General features: G+C 55.1%; 1 protein-coding gene across 4 annotated transcripts in view; it reads right to left on the reverse strand.

Annotated features, from left to right (window-relative positions):
* The window catches only part of MAN1C1 (mannosidase alpha class 1C member 1), a 131,586-nt gene that overhangs the window by 1,481 nt on the left and 107,002 nt on the right, over window positions 1-23,103 (reverse strand). For all 4 annotated transcript variants that reach the window (XM_082423135.1, XM_082423137.1, XM_082423138.1 and 1 more), the window contains 6 exons: window positions 18,174-18,300; window positions 15,067-15,160; window positions 9,942-10,057; window positions 4,207-4,426; window positions 1,507-1,679; window positions 255-370 (listed from right to left, as the gene is read on the reverse strand). In XM_082423135.1, the coding sequence (XP_082279261.1) occupies window positions 255-370; window positions 1,507-1,679; window positions 4,207-4,426; window positions 9,942-10,057; window positions 15,067-15,160; window positions 18,174-18,300 (846 nt within the window). The remainder of the gene's footprint in view (window positions 1-254; window positions 371-1,506; window positions 1,680-4,206; window positions 4,427-9,941; window positions 10,058-15,066; window positions 15,161-18,173; window positions 18,301-23,103) is intronic.

Consider the following 23,103-nt stretch of genomic DNA (forward strand, 5'->3'; position numbering starts at 1 on the left):
TCACATAGCTAATGCTTAGGGGGGTGGAGTCCAGCCCAGCCTCACTCTGCGTGGAGAAACTGGCCTGGCCCAAGGCCCGCCCCTGGATCCCAAGCCTCCATCCCTCTTGGGCCCCCCTCCTGGGACAGCAGAACTTGACTGACGGTGAAGGAAGGGACTGCTGCCCCCTCCCCCTCCCCTCTGCCCCCTCCCCCTTCCCTAAGAAAAGCCCGAGTTGCCCTCTGGGAAGAACACCGGCCGAGCCCGCAACTCACTTCAGTGTCTCCGCTAGAAAGAAAGTCTGCTGCTTGTTGTCGTGGTCGGGAACCTTACTGTATACGTCTTGGATCCCAGAGAACCCGGCTTCCGTCCGACAGTATTTCTCCAAGGCCTGAAGGAAAGGAAGGCAGCCTTGGTGTGGGGAGAGGAGAGGCCCCCCCCCCCACAAGATTCACGCCTGGCCAGCTCTCGAACAGGCAGGCCCTCCCACCCCTTGGCTGGGGACCCCAGCATTGGTGGGAGCAGCAGGCCGAATTCCTGCCGTCACCACGCTCCCTGGGCCCACGCGGAGAACTTAGTCCCTGCCCGGCCTGAGCGCTTCACCTGGTGTGAACTTAGAGGAAGGTTCTCTGCCTCTCGGGGAACTAGACTGACCTGACAGACTCACCCACAGTGGTGGACAGAGGTCAGGGAAGGGGCTGGGATTTGGGGACTGGACTCGGCACGCCCCAGGGATTCCCTGTAGAGATGTAGTCCCCAGGCCAGAGGCTGTGCCTGCCTTTTGTACAGAAATGCAAGTTTTACCCACTGAGGGTCTGTGGGTGGGGCCCAGGAGCACAAAACACTTGGCTTTCAAAGGTCAAGAACCAGGGTTCAGGAAAGCAGGGGGACTCTGGCCAATGAGGCATGTCAGGGAGCCTGAGTAGGGCCCACGCCCCAGCTGAGCATGTGCTCTGGGAGTGTGGCTCTCCCCACCAAGTCTGCGCCTCCGAGAGCAGTGGGCCCAGGGGAGAACAGCAGAGAAGGCTTGGCATCCATCCAAGAACCTTCTGGAATCCCCACCCCTGCCTTTGATACCTGCCCCAAAGGAGGAAGGGGATTGGGGGAGCAGAGCCCAGAGAGGGGGCTGCCCAGGGCTGGGCCAGCTTCGGGGAGAGGAGGGAGGTAGGTGAGCTGGCAGCCCGTTCCTGTTTGAGAGGAGAAATCTAAAGTCACCTGTCCAGGCTTCAGCGTCAGAGAGCAGTGACCACGCGTGTGCTGGGCCACCTCTGACTGCTGCCCTGCGTTCGCCCCTCTCAGTTTGCTGACATTATTGGGCACTCAGAACACTCTTCACAAGTTCCTGGCCTGCTCCTGCCCGGCCGGGGACTCTTGGCTCTGCAACCAAACCTTGACCCTTTTTGCACTCTCAACTTTAGCCAGATGCCAGCCTGGCTTACCCCTCCTCTTGGGTTTGGACCCTGACTGTGAATTCTCAAGGGCACCTGCCACCAGTTCACCACCCTCCCCCTGCGCCCCGCCACTCACCATCACCACTTCCCAGCCCCACTCCCTGTAGATGGGGTCGTGGGTCTGCCGCCACAGGTACATGTAACTCTCCACCACCTCGGGCCGCAGGATGTAGTAGCTCTCGCTCGTCTGCGTGGCCACGGCCTCTCTGCCTGAGTTAAACCAGAAGGCTTCGGGCCCCAGTTTGGTATCTGCAGGAATGACCGACCAGGGGGCCTGGGTCAGACCTCCCACCTCCTGCTCTTCAGGATCACAGTGCCCCAGGAGAGACGGAAGTGGCGTGGTAGCCCTGGCCGGGGTCGGCTGGTGATGGGCTGGCATGGGCTGGCCAAAGCAACACCCTTAGGCCTCGAAACTTTTGCAGTTTAGACCCTGAGAATCCAAATGAACTTCCCAGCAGTCCGGGGAGACAGAAGTTTGGGTGGTGCTCCCCAACTGTGTATTTTGAGACATTAGCCCTGCAGGATGTTACCCAGTGCTCAGCCAAGAAAGGGTTGTAGGTTTAAGCACATCTGGGGAACAGTGGGTTAAACAAAGTGAAAGCCTTCTGTCTACAGGACTTACCAGACCTTTTAATTTGCTAATATGCAATGATGCTTCTCCACAGACCCCCTTTCTCTGGGAACTGCTTTTGACACTTCCCAGAGCCAGCCTTCCAGAGCTGACAGTTTGGGAGACTGCTGAGGTGGAGATGAGGGAAGATTTGCCCAGAAGGCACATATTCAGGCAGAGGGAGCTGAATAAAGAAGGCCTGATGAGGTCTGGGTTTTGTTGTCATTGTTTGGCTTTGGTCAGTTTGTTGCTGTTCCTGTTTTCTGGATGACCACCATTATAACCACCACTGCAACCACCATTTATGAGTTCAAGGGCTGTGCTGGGTGCTTTACATACATTTATTTCAATCCTTAAAAAATGTTGTTTTGGTAAGGCAGATACTATTATCTGCCTCTCGTGCATGTGGAAACTGAGGATCAGAGAGGCTATGTAATTTGTCCAAGGTAACACAGCAAGTTGTGGCCGAGCTGGGATGTGACCCTGGATCTGTCTGATGCCCTTTCCCCCAGGCTGTCCTCTCTCTCTTTCTCCCCTGGGTCTGACTCTCTAGGTCCAAAATTTAGGGTACGTGGGTCAGATCATCCTCCCTTTAATGCCTGCATATCCTGTCAGGTCAGTGGAGGGCCCAGCTCTGGTCCTAATGTGGGCCCCCCACCTCCCATTAGGGCTCAGGACCCCAAGAGGCCCTGGGCTGCTTTTTCTCAGAGACAGATTGGAGCTTTGCAGGACATGCTACTCATTCATGGAGGGCTTCATGGAAGAGGAATTAGGCAGATCCTGGCTCCTCTGAGCCTCTCAGATGGCACAGCTGCTCTTGGCCATCAGAACACAGCCGTTTCGCCAAGCTGCTAATGGGGTGAGGGCAAGAGCGACTGCTGCAGCTATCTATGGACGAGCCGGGCTGGTTGTAACAACGTGCTCTATTAAGCGGACTGTCTTTTATGGTCTGGGCTGATTGTTCCCGACCAATAGCAAGCTTTTTATTATTCCTGAGATTTCCTATTTGTTTATGGTGCTGGCAGAGATAGCTCTTTGAAGGGAATTGAAGACCAGTTTTAAGGACCCACTGCGAATTGCTGGCTTCCTGAAAACAGCTCCAGGAGCTCTGGATTCCCCTGGCGCACTCACAGACATGTTTTCCGTGGACTGCTAACACACGTCTCCCATGCTGCTGGCTGAAGGCGTGGGCCAAGTACTTCCTGTGGGGCCCAGGAGACCTGTGTTATTGTTCCCATTGAACAGATGAGAAAACAGAGGCCACCAGCTGCTGAGCGGCAGAGTGGCACTTGAGCCAGGATCTTTTACTGCAGATCTTAGGTCCTCTCCTCCAACCAAGGCTGGGTTTACAACTCAGAGCGGTGGGCCCCTTCTGGGGGCACGGGGGCCCGGGGCTTTTTCTGAGGGGTGTTGTTTAGAAAGGCAGCACACAAGGTGGGGCTGGGCATCAGGAGACCTGGGTTCTAGCCCCGGCTTAGCTACTCATACACCGTGTGGCTTTGGCTAAGCCAGTTCCCCGCTCTGGGCTGACTCAGTTTCCCCGCGTGTAAAATGAGGAGCTGGGTTCACATTCTCTCATGTGGTTTCTGAGTCTAGTGTTTGACAGTTCTGCGGTGAGTGCTGGCAGGGATGGTGCAGAAGCTCTCAAGCTTTCCGGGGGTCTTGGATCAGAGGGTGATTATGGGGTGGTGCCAGGAGGTGGTGAGACCCTCTGAATGGGAGGGTTCCAGGGAGGAAAGGCAGAGGTACGTTTACGGGTAGGGGCTCAGGGAGAAGGAATTTGCTAAAGGCTCAGGAAGCCAATGTTTCTGCCTCAGGGGCTGGAGGACCCTCTGCTCTGAGCCCCTCACATGGGAACTTGGCCGGGTCATCTCTGAGCCTCAGTTTCCTCATCTGTGTTGTGAGGGTCAGCGATGATGTATGTCAAGTGCTGAATGACACCCGGCACACACAAAGTGCTAACACAGCACCGTGTTCCCTTTAACTGAGGGCACAATCTCTGTGCGTGGATAGCACACCCCTCATTCAAATTCCGGGTAACCTCCAAGGTGAGGCTTCCCTAAGTCCATGTGTTCCCTTCACTCACTGCCACTCTCCTGGTCTTTCCAGTTCTTCCCGGTGTCTAGCCTCAGTCTTTCCTGCTGCCCCTTCCCCTTGCAGGGTTACCTGAGCGGGCGTACGATTCGTGGCACGTCTTGGTGATCTGGGCTGCGAGCTCTCGGTAGTGGGCCCTCTTTTCTTCCTTGGCATCCTCAGCGCCGAGGGCGATCATGCCCCCGGAGAAACAGGCCAGGTGCCCCATCTTGTGGTCCAGAATCCCCCCTCGCCACTCAGCAATGTAGGTCAGCCCCCCGGGAGAGACATTCAGCAAGTGGGTCTCTATTGCCTGGGAGCAAGGTGGGAATTGGGCAGGGAGGAAGGGCATGGGAGGGTACAGAGAAGGGAAGGGAGAGGACGGAAAATGAACATTTTGGAGACGGCAGCAAGTGCAGCTCTGTCGAGCCCTCCATCCCAGACAAAGGAGGCCTGCTGACCTTGGCTGGGGGCGGTCCCTGATGGGGCTGGTGGGAGGTTCTGCCACTCACCCAGCTGAGGCCTGGTGCTTGCTGGGGGGCTTGGACACAAGGCAGCTCCCCAGGGCCAGTCTCTGACACAGACTTTTAAAACTTGTACATTCAAAAAATTTTTGGAAAAAAAAATCTTTAAAAATTATTATCAATCTCCATTATATCCTCTGTTAGGGAATCTTAACCTGAAGCCCAGTTGGCCTGTGGATGGGCTGGAGGGGGTCCAGAATGCCCCTAAAATTGTATGTGACACTTTAGGGCATTTTCATGGGAAGAGGGTCAGTAATATTTGATCAGATTCTCAAAAAGGACCACAGACAATAACAGCTGTCCTCTACAGGCCCTTATCACAGGCTTCCTCATTTAATGCTCACAAAAGGCGGCACATGGGCTGTAGTGCCCTCTCTAGACACAGGGGTTGAGTGGCGTGTCCCAGGTCACCCACCACACCACGATCAGGACAAGGACCCCCAGATGCCCAAGCCCGGCTCCTTCCATTACCCAGTGGCTGCTCCTTTAGGTGGCAAGGGGCTTTCAGAGCCCTCCCCTGGTCCCCCAAGAGGTGATGTTGTTGGGAAAGACTCCCAGGATGTTGGGGGGTGTAGGTGTCAGGCCATCGTGCCCCTGACTGCCTGCCGTTAGTCCCTGGGGAGCCCTGGAGACTGAGGTGACGGCAGCAGCCACCCACACAGCTGCAAGGCTGGACTCGGTGGGTCCTAGTCCAGGGCGGAGCCTCTGGGGCCCTGGCCAGGCCTCTGCCTCCACTCTTGCCCTCCCGTCTATTCTCTGGGGCGGGCGGTGGGGTGCACTCTGTACGTAGTGGACCTGACTGCGTCTTGGGCCTGTTTAATGCCCTCGCATGGTTTCCAAGTGCCCTCAGACGAAAGTCCAGCAGGGCCTCTGAGACTCCCTGATTTACACCCTGAGGTTTAACCTGATGCCACTGACATGGCTCCCGGGTGTAGACTCTGGTTCTAACCCCACCTCCACCAGTTCCGAGCTGTGTGACATTGCGCAGGTTCTATGTTCTCTCTGTGCCTCAATTTCCTCATGTATAATATGGGGATGAGAGCATGAACCACTTCACAGGGTTGTGAGGATTCAACGGGATGTGTCTGCAGAGCTTAGCATGTTTCTTCGCACAGAGAGGCCTCAATAAGTGCTGGCTATTATGATTCCTCTCCAGTCTGCCCCTGCCCCCGTCCCCGCTCCAGCCACGCCGGTGGGCCTCATTTCATTCCTGTGCCCCCCTCCCCCAGCGAACATTTCGCGAGCGCCTCTCGGTGCCAGCACTGTGCTCCGTGCAGGGAATACATCCCTGAAGACGGGTCTGGACCTGGACTCAGGGAGCTCACCCATGGGCACAGAGACGTCCCAACAAAAGCAAATACACCCGAGAATCCCAATTTGTGATCAACATTCTGAATGAAACAAATTAAGGGGACGAGGCAGAAAAAGGCTCGGGGAGGGGGTCCTACTTTGCGGAGTGAGGCCAGAGAAGGTTTCTGCGCTGGTGACCTCCACGAAGACCTTTTCTTCCTGCCTCGGGGCTTTGTCGCAACCACTGCTTCTCCCCCAAGCTCCCATTCCAGCTCTGCTACCTCTAGCTCTGCGTTTGGGCCCCTCCAGGATGCCTCTTCCTTAGTAAGAATACCCCAGAGTCTAAACCACTGTGGCCCCATTACGCTACTACCCTGTTATCTTTCTACGAGGTGCTATTCCCACGTGTGTGCGCCTATTTGTATACATTTCTGTGGAACGTCTGCCTTTCTTCCAGGACTCTGAGTGCCAGGTGACGGCAGAAGCCACCACTACCATCCTCCAGCCAGCGCCTGGCATGTGGGAGGTGCTCAAACAACATTCGTTCCTCGATCTGTCTTGTCCTTTGCCCTCTGCTGTAAGGCCCAGGCCGGTGGGCTGCCTGCAGGACCCTCACTGAGCAGCAGATGGGGAAGCTCTGATGAAGCGACTGGAGCGCCAGGGCACCTGCTCCCCGTGGGGAGGAGCACTGAGGCAGCCTGGAGAGCTGCCGCGTCCGGGCTGGGCCCTGGCTCCTGGGCAGAGCTGGGTCCACAGCAGCTGCTCTGCGTCGCTAAGGGTGCTGGTGCGGGAGGGGGGGCAGGGCTAGTCCCGGGCACAGAAACCTGGTTCAGTTATCACTGCCAGCACTGGGGAGAGGACACAGACATCTGGGGAGATCCCAGGAAGCTTCACACTGTAGCTGGAAATCTGTACCTTCAAGACTGTCTCCCACAGGTCATTTCTATTTGGGGTTAACCCCAAGTCTCTCTTTGAGGATATAATTTAGACAAGCAAATGCAAAGGTAAAAAATAAAAACCCCAAGCCTTTCTAAAACCCTCAGCAAAACACAAGACGGCACAGTCGGGCAACCGACTGGTAAAAAGGCTAAAATCATAGCAAGAGACATAGTAAAGAGCTGAGTTTGAATCCCAGCTCTGCAATTTGAGAGTTGGGTGACTTTGGGCAAGTTACTTCCCTTTGCTGAAGACTCCCTTTCCTCATCTGTAAAATGGGAATAATAATTCCTGGGATGGTTATGAAGCTACTCAAAGATGCTGGCTAAGCGCCTGGCACTGACGGTTCCTTCCTCTACCTCCTGGAGGGCACCCCATCTGTGCACTTCTGAGAGGGCCTTCAGGCCAGCCAGGCTCCCCTGCAATTCGGCAGCTGGTGAGTAGAGGCAGGGGCCCTGGATTCGGAGTCAGCGAGACCCGTGTTTGCGTCCTGGCTCTGCCATGTTGCTGGGTGACCTTGGGTCTTTCTGAGCCTCAGTTTCATCATCTGCAAGAAGGGGCTAAATAAGGCCAGGCACCCAGTGCACCTGCCTGGAGGAGGCCGCAGGGACGGAAGCTCCCTGTTCTTCTTGCTGCCCCTCCTCTGAGACCCCGGGGTGTGCCCAGCTGATCTGTCTGAAGCCCTCACACCCACCCTAGCTGGATACTGGTCTAACCCACATACTGGAGCCCCAAGGGCAGCTTTCAAGGCTATTGCCTGGGCCCCAGCCCAGAGGTTCTGATGTCACCTTGTTGGGGTGCAGCCTGGGCATTGGGGTTTTACAGCTCCCCAGGTGATTTTTAACATGCCAACAAGGCTGACAACCACCAGAACATTCTTCAAAGCCCCAAACTCGCCAGAGGCCCAGCCTTTACCCGGAGTCAGAGACACTGCAGGCTCTTCACTGGGGAGATCAAATGTGGGAGCAAAGCTGAGTTCTAGCCTGTTCAATCAAGTACTTCTATAAAACTCCCCGTTTGCTTAAATAATTTATGGCCATTTCTTTCCTTGAAGTCTCAACTACAGTGTGCCCTGAGGTCTGGGATCTGGGCTGCTCGTGAACTTTATGTTTACTCTGCAAGGAAGGCAGAAAGGGCAGAAAGGGCCTCTCCAGGCAGCACACCTGGCCACCGCTGAACCTGACCCCTAATCCTTGACAGGAGCCTCAGGCTGCAGTGGAAGCTCAGCTCAGAAGCCTGGAGTGGACGGGGCTGAGCCAGACTGAGCTGGGACTGGAGTCCTGGGACCTGCTTCATGACTCAGGTCTTGGTGCCAGGGAGCTGGGCAGGGAAAACTCATCACTGAGCCCACAGTTTAAAGGATCCACGACTCTGGAGGCCTGTTCCAATGTGCTTCCTTTAAGGACTACCATTCCTGGCCGGATTCATGTGATCAGAGTGTAGCTAGATATCATTCATCCATCCAGTCTGCTGCCCACACCCATCCATCCACTCATATCTACCCACCTATCCACCCATATCCACCTACCCATCCATCCTTCCACCCACCCAGCCATCCATTCAATCATCCATCTGTCCACCCACCCACTCATCTTTCCTTCCCCTCTCCCTCCCTCCCTCCCTTCCTTCCTGCCTTCCCTTCATCCATTTATTTGTTCACAAAATAGTGATTGTATGCCTCCCAGGTATCAAGCACTGTTTTGGGGGTGAAGTATACAGCGAATGAGTAGACAAGATCCTTGCTCTAGACAGCTCAGGAAGATAGACAATATAACAAGTAAACAAATACACACATGTGATCATTTTAGATGCTGATAAAGGTGAAGATGACTAATAATAATAAGCCTCAGGTATGTGAGAGAGAGAGAAGCTGGGGAAGGCTAATTCAGTGGCATCTGAGTTGACCAGTAAGCAGGACCCAGCCACCTGGATGATATTCCAGGTAGAAGGGACAGCAGGTACAAAAGCCCTGAGGTGGGAATGAGTCTGGTGTATCTGAGGAAGGTTGGGGACGAGAGGTCAGAGGGCAAAGGGGAGAGAGTTCAGAGTGACTGACAGTCCCAGATCAGGGACTGTGGGCAAAGGTGAGGAGTCTGGTTTATTCGAGCCGAGCGCTAAGGGAGTCACAAGCGGAGGGACATGCGTTTACAGCTATTCTGGCTGCTGCGGAAGAACTGAGTTAGAGTGGGGAGGGGTGGAGCAAGGAATCCAGTTAGCTTAGACCACGGTGGCAGCAGAATAGATCCAACCTGCTCAACGTACTTGATGAGGAAACTGAGGCCCGGAGCCTGCCCAGTGCCTTCTCTTTAGTTGGGCTCAAAGGTATCTATCGAAGGGGCCGCTGGGATTCCTTAACCCCCTTCCCAAGATCCCAGGCTAACCGACTCCCCCTCTGTCCTACAGTCTCCGCCTCTTTGGAGGGACCCATCTGAGCTTAGCATCCCTGTTCACTCCATGCCCTGTGGACAGACCAGCAGAGCTGAGGGACAGTGGGGAGAACCTGGCGGCTGGCTTTGGAGACCTGGCTCTAGCTCCAGCTCTGCCAGTTCTGCGCTGTGTGGCTTTGAGCAAGTGCCTTCCCCTCTCTGGGCCTTGGTTTCCATCCACATAAAGAGAAGGAAGAGAAGCGGATGCTCCACTGAGGGAGGCCCCTCCCAGCTGGGATGTGCTAAGTATGTCACCTCTGGTTCCACAGGAAGATGGCCGAGGGTCTTGCTTTGGCAGCCTCACTTGGGGGCTCCTAGTCTGGCTGTGTTCTGGGCTCTGACACATCAACAAAAACACAGACGCTGTGGTTTCTGAATCAGACTGCCTGCTGCTTCCTGTGAGACCTCGGACAAATGATTTCACCTCCTTGAGCTTGGGTTTTGCATTTGTGACATGAGGATGCTCACATGGCCCTGATGTCAAGGTGTTTGAGAGTCAAGCAACAGGCTGGGGAGGGGACTGTCTTGTCCTCCCTCTGGCCAGCTCACCTGAGGGGTGGGGTGGGGAGCAAGCCCCCCGGCTCTCAGGGACCCGCGTGGGAACTGGTGGCGAGTGACTGACCACCCATGAAGAATCAGGCGCCTGTCTTACCTCCAAGGCTTCGTAGTACATATCTTTAGCCTCCATATCTGTCTTGGCCGACATCAGCCAGGATTTGATCAAATATTCGTAAAAACTGTCCCCGAGTCCTCCAACCGAGACATGGTCTGTGAGGGGAGAGAGGACAGGAGCATTATCTCCACCTGCCGAGAACGCCGCGACTCGGTGGGGAGTGAGCATTTAATCCGCAGCCTCGGAGCCCCCAACAGAACGGGGGCTGGGAGGAAGGCATGGCCTGCGACCGGGGGAACCAGGGCCAGCTTGAGCACCATCGTCCCTCATGGAAATGCAGGGGCTCCTTCGGCTGCTATAAATCATGTCATCATGTTGCTTTTGCAGGCGGAGGACGGGGCTGGGCCTCTGGTTATTAACTGTAAATGAGTTGCATTTCTTGAAAAAGATAATCTGGTGGCAGGGAGTTCAGAGATTTTTATTACCCGGTGACAAACATGGTAATTAATGCTGGGCAGGTTCATAAAAGGCCACGGAAAGGAGCAATGAGAGGCTTAATTTAGTTGGTCAGAGCACAAAGCTGTTCTGGGAAAGCCAAGTTTAAATTTAGCAAATTGGGATAAATGGGGTTCAAAGGAGCAGAGAGAAGGAAAACCGGGTTTGAGGACCCCTCCGTCCGCCCTGGTGGAGCAGGAACTCCAGGTGTGGCTGAACAGGCAGGTGTCTCCACCCAGGGCTACCCCAGGAGAGGGATGGCTGACAGAGGAGCACTTAATTACAGAAGCAAGACACGGCAATGCTTCACTCACAATTAACAACAGGGAAACATAAAGGCATTTAACAGATAAAACAAGGAGAAAACTGCGGTTCCCTGTTAAGCAGCAAGACAGTGAAGAAGGGAAGTGGGTGGATGAAGGCGGGGTTGGGGGGGAATGGGAAGAGGATTTTCAGCTCCTCTGGAGAAAGAGGGGTTAGAAAAAGAGAGGGGAGGGAAAGTGGGTGGGGGGAGAGAGAAAGAAATAGAGAATACAGCAACAGCTACCCTTTATCGAGGGTCTACTGTGGGCCAGGAGCTTTACTGTATCATTTATAACAATCTTCCCAAGAACCCTGTAAGGTAAGCACTACGAACCCCATTTCCCAAATGGGAAAACTGAGAGTGAGCCTAAATAGCTTCGCCAAAGCCACCGAGCTGGTAGAGCTCTCACTTTCTGCAGCTTTACACAGTCAACCAAAGAATGAAAACAAAGACGCAGAGAGAAAGAAAGGGCAAGTGTGAAGAGGGAGGGTCAGATCAAAAATCGGAGGGTCAGACAACTGGGAACCAGGAAAGGGGGCTGACAGGAGGCCCCCACAGTAAACAGGGGCCCCCTCCAGCCCCCTCCGTAAACAAACCCTGGCCCAGCAAGGGTTCAGGAACGGAAGAAGCACTTGTGAAAATGGGAACAGACCAGGTAAAGCCTGAGGCTTAGGGAGGCATGGGAGGGGGACAGCGTGGGCTGGACTTTGTTACCTGAAAAGACGGAACCAGCACAGCGTCCCCCTTGCCCCTGTTCCCAGGGGGAGGACACAGCTGGGCAAGCCCAGAGGGAGGGCAGGGCTGTGCCAGGCCCGGCATGTGGATGGCGTGTCCACGGCCGGGGCACGAGGTCTGTGCAAGGCAGGGGTGGGGAGGCCGGAAGTCAGACCGGGTCAGCCTGCACAGAAGGGGCCCCCACTCACTGCCCTCAGCCGGAGGCATGGGCACCTCCATGCTCGTCTCCTGGGTTTGCCTCCTGTCACGGTTCCTCCGCCACCCCAAACACTGCTAGCCCCCTGCCCACTCTGTCTCACTTGTGATGACCCCTCTGCCAGGAATACCCTTCCCTACCTTGTGTGTGACGCCCCCTCACTGCTTCATCTCAGCTTGGAAGGGCTTCCCTCCGTGTCCCCATAACACTGAGGTCCCCGCAGGGTGACTGTGAGGAGTGAGGGAAATAAGGCACCTGCACCCTCTGGCCCAGCGCCCTCCTGCGGGAAGTGCTTGGTGCAGCCGTCCCACCGTCGCTAGGTGCAAGCCTTGCCCTCGGCTGCTCCGAGCGCTGTGTCATCGGTACCTGTTTGTGGGTCTACCTCCCCTGCTAGGCTGTGGGCTGTGTGGGGAGAGACCCTGTATGACTCGCATCTATGCCCAATACCTGTGTGGCACACTCCAGATGCCCAGTAAGTCCTGAATGAGAGAAAGGCAGGCAGGTGGGGGCTGTGCTCGGAAGAGCCTTGAATGTCAAAGCCAAAGAGACTGGACTTCACCATGTGATTGCAGAGTGTGTGTGAGGGACAAGGTCAAGGGCTTCACCTGGCAGGTGTGCGCGGGAGAGGGGAGCCAGGTCAGCAGGAGTTCCACGGGTGTTTTAGATAGGACACCCTCTTGGGGATATGTGTATAGTCTCCGGGGGCCTCAGCTGCAGTGCACAGGTGGGGTGTCTTCCCCGCATCGAGGGGCGCGTGGGGAGAAGTGCAGGAGTGGGAATTAGAGACGTGGATCCACCATTAGCTCAGGGCAAGCCAGACGTCCCTGGGCCTGTCTCCTGATCTGTAAACTGTAGAAGGGAGAGTTGGTGTGCGTGAGCAGAGATGGGTTCTGCTGCTTCCTGATCGTGTCAACAACGCTCCCATCACACTTGGCAGCAGGAGGCAGCCACCCTATACGCCTGGGAATTGCCGGCGGGAAAGTAGCATGAAGCTGGGGGAGGTGGCCGGGCTGGAGCTGGCGGGCAGCTCACACTCCCACGGCCACGGGAGAGAACCTGGACTTGCCACTTCCCCCCCACTGAGGAAAGTGTGGGATTCAGGCAGTGCACAAGGAGGACAAGCCACCCCAGGGGCCAGGCCAAAGGGCTGGCAGCTCTTCGAGCTCTCAGCGGCTCTGCTAGGACTGGTCTCTTCTGTGCTTGGTGCCAGCAGGAGCCTGCTGGACCTATCCTGGCTGTGAAGTCCTAGCGGCAGGAGGGTCTTAGCTTCCCCTGCTACCCTGAAGCTCAGCTTCAGGCAGGAGTGGGGAGCAGGCAAGAGCAGAGGTCTGGGACTGGGATGCAGCCCTAATTAGCCCTTTGTCTCTTTAAGCTGCAATTTCTCTGGTTGCAAATGGGCTACGCAGAGGATTCAAGGAGAGAAAAGAATGTGAACTTAGCTTATGCAAGTTGGAATGTTATCATTTGCTGGAAAATTACACAATCATCAAAAAACAAGAACAAAAACAAAAAAAACTAAAAAGACAAAAACAGACCAAAACACCCAACGAAAACCACAGGAAACCTGGGATGACCCCAGGCGCCAAAGCCAGGGGAGGAGGAAAGCAGGCACCCCGATGGTCAGGGCTTTCTTTATAACCTTCCCTCTGAAATTTGGCAGGCCTTGGATTCATATTTTATTAATATGAGACAATTTTCCATATGTGACTGACTCTGCCAAGCCTTGCGACCCCAGGTGCAGCCTGAAAAGAAAATTATGCTTCTCAGCGGGGCAGGGGAAGAGGCGGGCGGCTCCCCTGTAATTTGCCAAGGTAGCTGTTCAGGCTGGGAAGCCACACCCCTCTCCTTCTTTTTATGGGTTTTGGTGCATTGTCCTGGAGCAGCTAAGGCCGGCAGCTGCTTAGTTTATCTCTTTACCCAGTCAGGCCTTGCAATTAAAGGCAGTAACGGTTATTGAACTCTCTCTTTCCATGGCCATAATCTGTAATTCAAACCTTCATTTTCTCCCGGCACTTTTGAATTTGCCAGTGTGTTTTTTTTTTTTTTTTTTTTTGCCAGTGTGCTTTGGTTAAAAATACTTTGCATTTGTATAAGTGGTTTTTGCAGGAGGCTCCTTGGGAGTGAGGTCATCACCAAGGAAAATTCCAGGGTCGAATTTTCTGGGTCTCCTGGATGTGGGTCATGGAGGCTCTGGGATGGAAGGACAGGCCTCTGCAGCTTCCTCACAATATCCCTGCTGGCTGGCCAGCTGGCCCTCCAGGCCCTGCTTGCATACTTTTGGTGATGGGCGCTCATGACCTTTTGGGACAACCCACGTCATCTTTGGAAGATGAACTGAAGTCTGTTTCCTGCAGCTTCTGACCATTGCTCCCACGCCCCTCCACGGTGCACAAAGAACACATCTCGGCTCTTCTCCCACTTTGCAGGAGAGGAAACCAAAGCTCAAAGGGATGAAGTGAATTCCCCGCAGGCATGCAGTAATTAGACTCAGGTCTACTTTGTCGCTGAGCCCTTGCTAATGCCATAACAATTGGGGCTGGAGGCAGGGAAAGGGAGAGGGGTCCTTGTTTGGGTAGAGGCAGTGGAGGTAGGGGCTCTGGGCAAGTCTTGGTAAGCCGCTAGAGGCAGGGCCCATGGAACCTGCTGCCCCCAAATTTGTGCTGACTGTGATCGCAGGACCAGGGCCTTGGTCAGAAGGGCAAGGCAGAGCGGTGCTTCTCGACAGGGGTGCAATCCCGGGAGCTGGAAGACTTTAACACTCCCCTGCCTGAGAGATCTTCAAATCCCATTGTTTCAGTGGGTGGAGCTGGGGGCTGTGAATGAGGCTCCACAGGTGACCCACAACTGTCTGGCCGGGGAAAAAAAAAAGCCTCTGAACATAAACAGCAGGAAATCCTAGGGCCAATTCTAACAGGTTTAAGATACCAGTGATGAATTCATGATTTTTATATTGCTGTATAGTTAGGATCTGCTTAAACATTTTTTAAGAAATTAAAGTTGGAGGTAGGGAACCAGATGAAAGGGGCTGGGAGAGGATGCATGGCCTTTCTTAGAGCCGCTTTTAGAGTAAACTTCTAACGGGAGCACGCCTGCAAGTTTGGGGGAGGATGAAGGGGGCTTCGGTGGGCACTGTAAGAGATGGAAGTCTGGAGACAGCTAGCATGCGGGGGATGCACAGGGCAGGGCCTCACGAGCCAGCAGCCATCACATCCGTCACTACGGCGATGGCAACAGAAATGAACACTCCCCACGATGCCCCGAGGGTGGAGGAGGGTGGCAGGAGGGTGGCATCCAGGAGCCCCGAGCCAATGCCTTGCTGGTACGTGGCTCCAATAAGTGCATCGCTCCTCACTCGGCCGGGTGCCTCGCCCAGCCAGGCCGGGAAGCTGGGCAGGAATCCGCTGGAGGAGGGGCAGCGGCGCCCCTGTACTCACGTTGCATCCAGTTCCCGCTCACCGGGCTGAGGAAGTTGGGGTAGAGGCCGAAGGGCTTGTCAATATCCCTAAGGACCTTTCGGATGTTCCTGACCTGCCAAGAGATGGACACCAGGCACGTCTTCATTTTCTCCAAGAAGCCAGCCGAGTCCCAGCCCACTGAGGACTGAGGCAGCTGGTTCGGGTCCAGAGAGGAAACCATTCCGACGAGGCAGGAAGGGAGAGCTGCGTAACTAGCAGCCGGCTCCAACCCGGAGGTGTGAGTCGGTCCTGCCTCTGTGTTCAAGAGCGGGGTGCGGCCACAGTGGGGCCTGACCCTCCACCTCTGCACTGACTGCTCTGCCCGGGGCCCTGCCAGTTTCCCCTCCCCCACCTCACCCCTTCCTCATTGCGTGTGGATTTTGGGGACGGGTCTTTTTAGCAGGGCGCTCGTATAAGTGACAGTAGCTCATTTGTAAGTGCTAGACAAAACTGTCTTTTTAATAGGTCAGAAACGGTTATATTGGCAATTTCATACGGTTCAGCTTGGTAATATGTTATCAGATACTGTGGGAACCGTTCCAGAGGGGAGGCCTGGGCCCCTCAACATCCCTGTGCCCTAAAAGGCATCTCGGGGTTTTAGTAACAACAACTACAACGCTACAATGCTGTCAACGTTTCTCAGTTGCTGCGAGCCAGACCCATTAGATACATTATCTCCAACCCTCATAACAACCTACACAGTATTATTATCTCAGTCTAACAGAAGAGAAACCCGGATCTCAGAGAGCGTCAGTCACTTGCCCATGGTCACGGGGTTTGTAAGTGGCAGAGCCAGGACGTGAGTCAGGCCTCTCTGACCACAGGGAGCAGCCCCGGCTCCAACAGGGATCAGGGCAGGGACCATGCAGCAACGTGTAGCGGAGGCCACACCCGCTGGATCAGGAGGCTGGATCTGCAACCTTTGGGGCTACAAAGGGCACAATGCGGGATTCAGGAAGGCCTGATCCATCAGGGTCTGCTGTCTGGCGGTACATGAAATCCTCCCAGTACAGACTCTGCAGGACAGAAAGGCCCTCGGGGATGGAGCTGTAGCATGCGCGCAGATTTATCTACAAGGTAAGGAGCAGGGAAAAGCAGCCTTTTAGCTGTCAGACCTTTCTTTCCGGGGGACGGCACTTTGCTTTGCCACATCAGATCTCATATCCATTTATGTTAACGGAGCCCATTATGGGGGACGGGAATGTGCTTGTACCGGAGGTATTCTCGACTGTCCTGGTGGTGAGCAGTGAAACGGGCTAAATTAGCTCCCCCGGAGGGTGCGGGCGCTTCTAGAATTTGGGCCAATTTGTTGACTGCCTATAATCGCCTCTGTGGGAGGCATGACTGGCGGATGAAAGTAGCTGGAGAATGTAAATGTAAAGAGACACAGAGAGACAATGAGGTGGATGGACCCTTGAGAAAAATCCAGAAGCCTGCTGAACTGATCTGGTCTTGAAGAGCATGGGTTTCAGAGCCAGAATGTCCTGGGTTTGAGTCTCGGCTTTATCACTTACCACCTGGATGACCCAGGACAAGTGATTTAACCTCTCTGAGTCTCAGTTTCCTCCTCTGTAAAATGGGGATGACAGAAGACACACCTCATAGGGTTGGTGGGAAAATCAGAGCTACTATACGGTACCCAGCACATTGTAGGTGCTCAGGCAGTGGTATCTCCAGACTAGCAGGAACTAGAGCAAGCTGCTCATCTCACTCCGTTCTGAGCTGGCCATGGTGTTCCTAGAGGGGTCTGGCTCAAGAGCAGTGGAAATAGGGAGGCTGGGGGCAGGGAGGGCCTGGAGGCAGGAAAAAAGACCAGAGGAGAAGACCCATCGGAAGTGGGATTGAATTTATTCCATGAGCTCTTGAGGTGGGGTATCCCAGGGAGGCAGAGTCCTCTCAATATAAGGAAAAGCTTCTGAAGGGAGGTCTGACAACGTGAGGGGCTGTCTGAGGCTGGTAGTGAGCCCTAGTGCAGAGGGAGCAATCAAGGGGTTGAAAGCTCTTCTTTGAGCTTCTCAAGAAAGTTCGGGTGGATTCCCACACTGAGCAAGCAGTGGTCCTAAACCTGGCATCAAAAAGCACATGGGTGCTTATTTAAAATGCAGACTCCTGGGCCTGGGGCGACACTCAGAAATCCGCTTCTTCACCAGCATGCTAGATGATGCTTTGGGGCTGGTTGGCTGACAAAAGACTGAGAGCCACTGGGTAGAGGTGTGACTCTGTGACCTCCCAGCTCCCTTGGCATTCCAAGAGACTAACATCTGGGGGGAAGAGAAGGCTTTGGGAGTGGGGGTCTCCTTCTTCCTGGAGGGCAGGGCTTCATCTCCCTACAGGGGCAGGACTCAGGAAGGGACAAGCACCATCTGAGGGTGGGGTATGTCCACTTCCCTTCCTTGGGTTGAGGGTTAGACCTACGGAGACACTTCCAGACAGTAGGACTGCCAAGGGCTGTGACACTGAGGAACCGCTCCTTCTGGAGGGCTTCACGGGGGGGCAGGGATGGGCAGCTGTCAGGATGGATGAAGGCCTGGGTGCTATAGCTCTCTGAACCCCTTGTGGCCTTCGCCAGCCTGGTAACAATGAGAAGGAACAGACGTGAGCCTCTGCTGTAGAGCGAAATTGCTTTGCCAGCCTGCTGACAGCATGAGCTAGATGGGCATCTGGAAGGGGAAAGGCAGGCAGATCTCACACGAAGAAGTTAAATGTCTCTGGAAAGGGGACTTTTGTGCCGGGTGGCCAATTCCTGCCAACGCAAACTGGTGCCTGGATTTCCGTTGTTGCACTTTCTCCAGATTTCACACGTGTGTGGTTGCCAGCGAGCGCACATGTACCAGGGAAAACCTTCTCGCTGGCAGCTATGTCTCTGCCGTGCCCTCTGTAGAATGCTGCTGACTCCCTGCACTCACCTTCCCTGGCGCCTGGCATTGGGTACGATTAGGCAACTATTTGCTATGCTGGCAGTGGCTGGAGGCCTTCGGGCTCCCCACACACCCTCCAGCTGGCCCGTGGTCCATTTCCCTGTCACAGGCCACGTGCCCACCCTTCGCTCTCCGTGTGGAGAAGAGGGAGCAGGGGAGAAGACTTGCCTTTTCTGCGAAGACCTGGTTGCCAGAGAGCTGGGTGAGGTGTAGGAACTCCAAGTGCAGGGACCCAAACTCCGCCAGGATGCTGCTACTCCCTGCCATGGCCCAGCCCCAGCTCCTGTTGGAGCCGCTGAAAGACAGAAGCAGCCACGGTCACCCACTGCCAGCAGGGCTGGCTCCTCTGCTCCGCTGGGGAGCACCTACTGTGTGCCAGGCACTGGACTAGGAGCGTCGCCACGCAATGCCAGTTAATCCTCCCTGCGGGTCAGTACTATTCACAGCCCCATTTAGCTGACGTGGACACTGAGGTTGGTGAGAAACTTGCCGAAGGTCACCCAGGCCTGTCTGACAGGCAATATGCTTTGTTTCTGTGGTCAAGCAGCTTCTGCAAGACGTGTAGGCTCCAGAAGAATATTAGCAGAGCTGCCTTGGTGGCCAAGACCTGGCACACACGTGATGCTAAATTTACAGGTGATACCGATAATGCTGTCAGGGGCCACAAAGACCCCCCCCCCACCTACACACGGAATACTCTATTTCTATCCACTTGTCAATGGCTCATAATCATTGTTGCTGCTTGTGGAGGGTAAACGGTGCGTGGCTGGGGTCCGAAGGGGGCAGATGAAGAGCAGGGATATCCCTGCTCCCCTCCCCCCTCAGCCAGTACTGCTCAGGGACACACAGTGGCCCCCGCCTGGAACTCCGTGGGACCCACACCTGAAGGGTGGGTGGCCCTGCTAAGACCACACACCTGGGGCTGCTGGACCCTGGGAAGCCCGAGGTTAGGAATGAAAGCAGCAGGGGCTCCCAGAGCAAATGTCTCCTCACTCGCCGAGCACGTACATGTCTCACGAACACCTTAGATGGGTCACCAGCGTGACCCTGCGACCCCGCCAGAGAAGGCTGTCAACTAACCGCTTCCTCCCTTTCCTTGACAGTACTGGGTGCTTTCAAGGAGGAAGAGCGCAGGGGCAGGGCCTCGGGTAATCCTCCCATCTGCCCCTTTCACAGATGAGGAAAACAAGGCACAGGACAGTGAAATCACTGCCCGAGATCACACAGTAAATGGAACAGTGGGGACCCAAGGCTGGTCTGACGCCAGAGCTTGCCCCAATCACTGTGCAGCTGCCGGCCTGTCGTCTCATTACATGATAAGAGGCCAGGACGCTGCCTTTCCAGGAGCTGTCCCTTAAAATCTCCCTGGACCTGCAGCCAGGAGGCACAGGTGCAAGTCTGTTAGCAGCGAGGTCTTGGGCAAACAATTTCTTCCCGTGTACCTTAGTTTCTGCATCCTCAGACTGAGTAAGGATAATGCGCCCCAGTCTCCGCTCCTAGGGCTTTGCGGGGATGGAGAGAGAAGAGGAAGATGCAGAATGGGGGTGGCCCTGGGTAAGCGGCTTCCTCTCCCTGATCTGAGTCCTCATGTGTATCACGATGCTCTTTCCTGTGGGACGTTTAGGACAACCAGGGAGACAAGGGTCAACCTCCTTCTGCAGGGAGGTTGCGGGGGACAGTGGGTAGGCACAGAGCGGGGTGGAGTGAGTGCCCCCTATCTGTAGGGCCTCCAAGGTGCAGTCAGTGTGTGGCAGGCTGGGGGGTTGGCTCTGCCGGGGCCTCTGGAAGCCCCTCTGCCTCCTTGCTGTGGTAGCTCTGGCTCCCTGGGAACTGGCCTCTGTCATCCCTCTGTCTCCCAGGGACGGGAACTAGGAAGGCAGGCGTGGGTCTGGGAGGTCACAGTTTGCCAGCTGAGGGGCACCGCTTTCTTTATCTGGGGTGGGCTGGGGCTCCCCTAGGGCTGCTCTTCTCCTCTCTGATGTGGTTTCAGGAAAGTCAGGAAACTCTTCCAGCTTCCAGAAACAGACGGAATTGAGTTTTAGGATCTCCTGGAGCAGGTGATCTCAGTAAACATACCTGCTTCCTTAGGTATTTTCCTGACTTGGGGGCAGGTGGGGAGGGATGGGTTGCACAGAGAGGGGAAACTTGGCTCCTAGATAGTAAATAAAACAGCTTCCAGGTGCAGGCACTGGGGCAGGCGTTTGCATCATGACTTCATTTAAAGCCCACAAGGCAAAGCATCATTAAACCTTGAGGAAATAGGCTCAGAAAGGGAAGTGAGTTGCCTTCAGAAGCTCAGAGCTGGTAAGTGGTGGAGGCAGGATTCAAACCTCAGAGGGCACTTCCCTAAGGGGTCCCCCAGATGGCCCCATATCCACCTCGAGGGAGGGGGAAGCTGACCCCTCTCTGTCCCTCTTCCCCCCATGCCAAGAGACCTCTCTCTCCAGCCTGTGATCTCAGTGGGAGCTGCAGGTACCCACAGAGGGCTTCCTGAATAATTGATGCTTCCTGCCCTCGCAGAGAAATTCAAGGTAAAAAAACACCCCCCCCAGCCACCAGCCATCTTTTGTTCTCATTTTCCCCCACAGGAGCCTCTCCCTCCTCTCTCCTCCCTCTCAATGCTCATCCTCCCAAGTGGGCCTCCTGTGGTCGAGCCGCCCTGGGCAGAGGCGGGCGGTGGGCCAGGCACCTTCTTCTCTCCTGCCTGGCTTCAAATGCTGGCTCCCCCAGTTCCCAGCTTAGGAGACCTCAGGCGGGTCAGTGAGTTCTTCTAGACCCCAGTCTCCTCATCTGTTAAATGACAGTACCCACACCTCATAGAGCCATTGTGAGGTATAAATTATGCACGTGATGACTGCCATTGCTACCATTATGTAATTACGCACATCTACATTATGTGTTGTTTGTTAGAGTCAAGTTCCTAATATGTGCCAGGCAGCAGCGGTATCTTATTTTACCTTCACATCCAACTTCAGAGGTAGATACCAAGATTCTTATTTCATAGGTTAGGATACTCAGATTCAGAGAGGGGGAGACACTTTTCCAAGGTCACACAGTAAGTGACAGTGCTGGTAGAGCTGATATCAAATCCAAATCCTAGGTACTTTGTGCCCCAAATGCATCTGTTCTGGGCAGCATCCAGAGACCAGGAGGTCTTCGGATCAGCCTCATGAGGCAACGGGCTGATGGAAGCTCTGCCCTCTGCTCCCCTCCTTGCCTTTTAAGTCTCCAAGTGGACTCTCCCCTGGTGGGAGGGGCTGCTCCACAATGCCCCTCCCCAACCTGGTGGAAGCTTCTACATGTGTGTGCCTGTGTGTGCACACATGTGTATGGTGAAATCGTTAACTCTGGAGCCAGACAGACCAGGATTCTAACTTTGTTTTGCTGCTGTGTGACCTGGGTAAGTTACCTCACCTCTCTGAGTCTGTTTCTTCACTGTTAAAATGGGGTCCATGTGGTTGTTGTGTGCTGAAAAGAGAGAATCCACGTCATTGTGCCTGGGACACAGTGAACATTCAAAAACGTGCACAATTATTACAATGTGTATGTATGTGTGTAGCAGAAACGTGCACATGTAAATGCATCTTTGTGTGTGAATCTGGGCACATACATAGAGGTGGGAGAGTGCGTGTGACAAAGGTGAGCTTGCATATCTGAGTCCTCATGAGTTGGGTGAGTGGCAGTGGGGTGCATATGTGTGTGTGAGGCTGGGTGTGTGAGCGAGCCAGTGAGATTGATTCAGCTGCAGAGGCCCTTGGACTGGCCACCTCCCCTCTCCCGGAGTCCAGTGGTCCTGCAGGTCACAGGTCATGGCCGCCCCTGCCTCCGCCTCCCAGGCCTGCCACCAGGGAGGGGGAGCGGTCACACTCACTTGGGGACCACCTCCCTTCAGGGTCCTCCTCACAGGGCAGTTTGGGGACAGGGCCTAGTTACTGCCCCTCCTACTAGGGCCCAGGTCCGAGCTGCTCACAGCCAGCCCTGCTCTGAGCAGGGGCAGCAGTGTGGACCCAGCTCCCACCAGCAGGCCCTCCCCAAAGGGAACACTCAGCGCCACGCGGGCTGTATACATCCCTGACGTTTTCCCTGGTGGAATGGGGAGGCATTTTTAGTAACACACACCCTCCCCAGAAAATGAGAGGGAGGTGTTGCCAGGAAATATGCATACACATACATATGTATACAGCACTGGCAGCATGCAAACAGCCTAAAAATAAATGCGCTTTCTTAATCAGAAATGTCAGGATCTGCGGGGGATCAGGTCCGGGCTCTGCAGGACACGGGTAAGGCAGGCAACCAGGGCTGCAGCTTGTGGGGCTTGCTTGGAGTCAGGGGGTGCCACGCATGGAGGAGGGAGGGGTGCCTGAGCTAAGGTCTTATCCCAGACCCCAGGCAGTGAGGCCTGAGAAGCTGGACCCGGGACAGGGATCCAGAAAGACGGGGTGTTTGTGTCTTGGCTCCAAGACGTCTGGCCGTGTTGCTCCAAGATCAGTGTTGGTGGGAAAGGAATCTGAGCAGGGATCAAAGTGTCAGGGTCTGAGGAGTCAACCCTGGCACCGAGATGGGGGTTTGATGGGCCCTGAGGGCCCCTCCCTGGCCTGCAGTGAGATTTAAGTGACATCACAGCCCAGGAATCCTTTCTGACCACAGAGATGAAGATGAAGAAGGTGAAGATGCTGAGCAGGCCGAGTCCTCCCTTCTTTGCAAGGCCCTAGAGGGTGTGACCTCCCCAGGAAGAAAGGGGGCCTTGGGCACTCCACCCGAGCCCAGGGCCCCTGCCTCCCCTCCCCTGTTGGGCTGAGATCCCTGAGATAAGAAATCGCTTCAGGAGGTGGAACAGAAAGTCCAGTGTGATGGACATATTACAGCCCTCCCCCCAGGCTCAGGTTGTAGGATGGTCTCAAGAATGGCCCCAGAGGGCTCCCTGGGTGCCTGGGGACCGGCACGTGCCTTCTACCAGGTCTCCAGGTCTGCTCCGTGCATCGTGAGGGTGGCAGGGTTCCTGCCTGAGGGAGGGCCAGGTGGGTGTTGGGAGCAGAGCTTTTGATCTGTAACAAAATGGGTTAAAACTTGGCCCCGTTGCCTGTGAGCTAGAAGACCT

The sequence above is a fragment of the Balaenoptera physalus genome (assembly GCF_965194825.1).
Source record: "Balaenoptera physalus genome assembly, chromosome: 1".
Taxonomy (NCBI): Eukaryota; Metazoa; Chordata; class Mammalia; order Artiodactyla; family Balaenopteridae; genus Balaenoptera; species Balaenoptera physalus.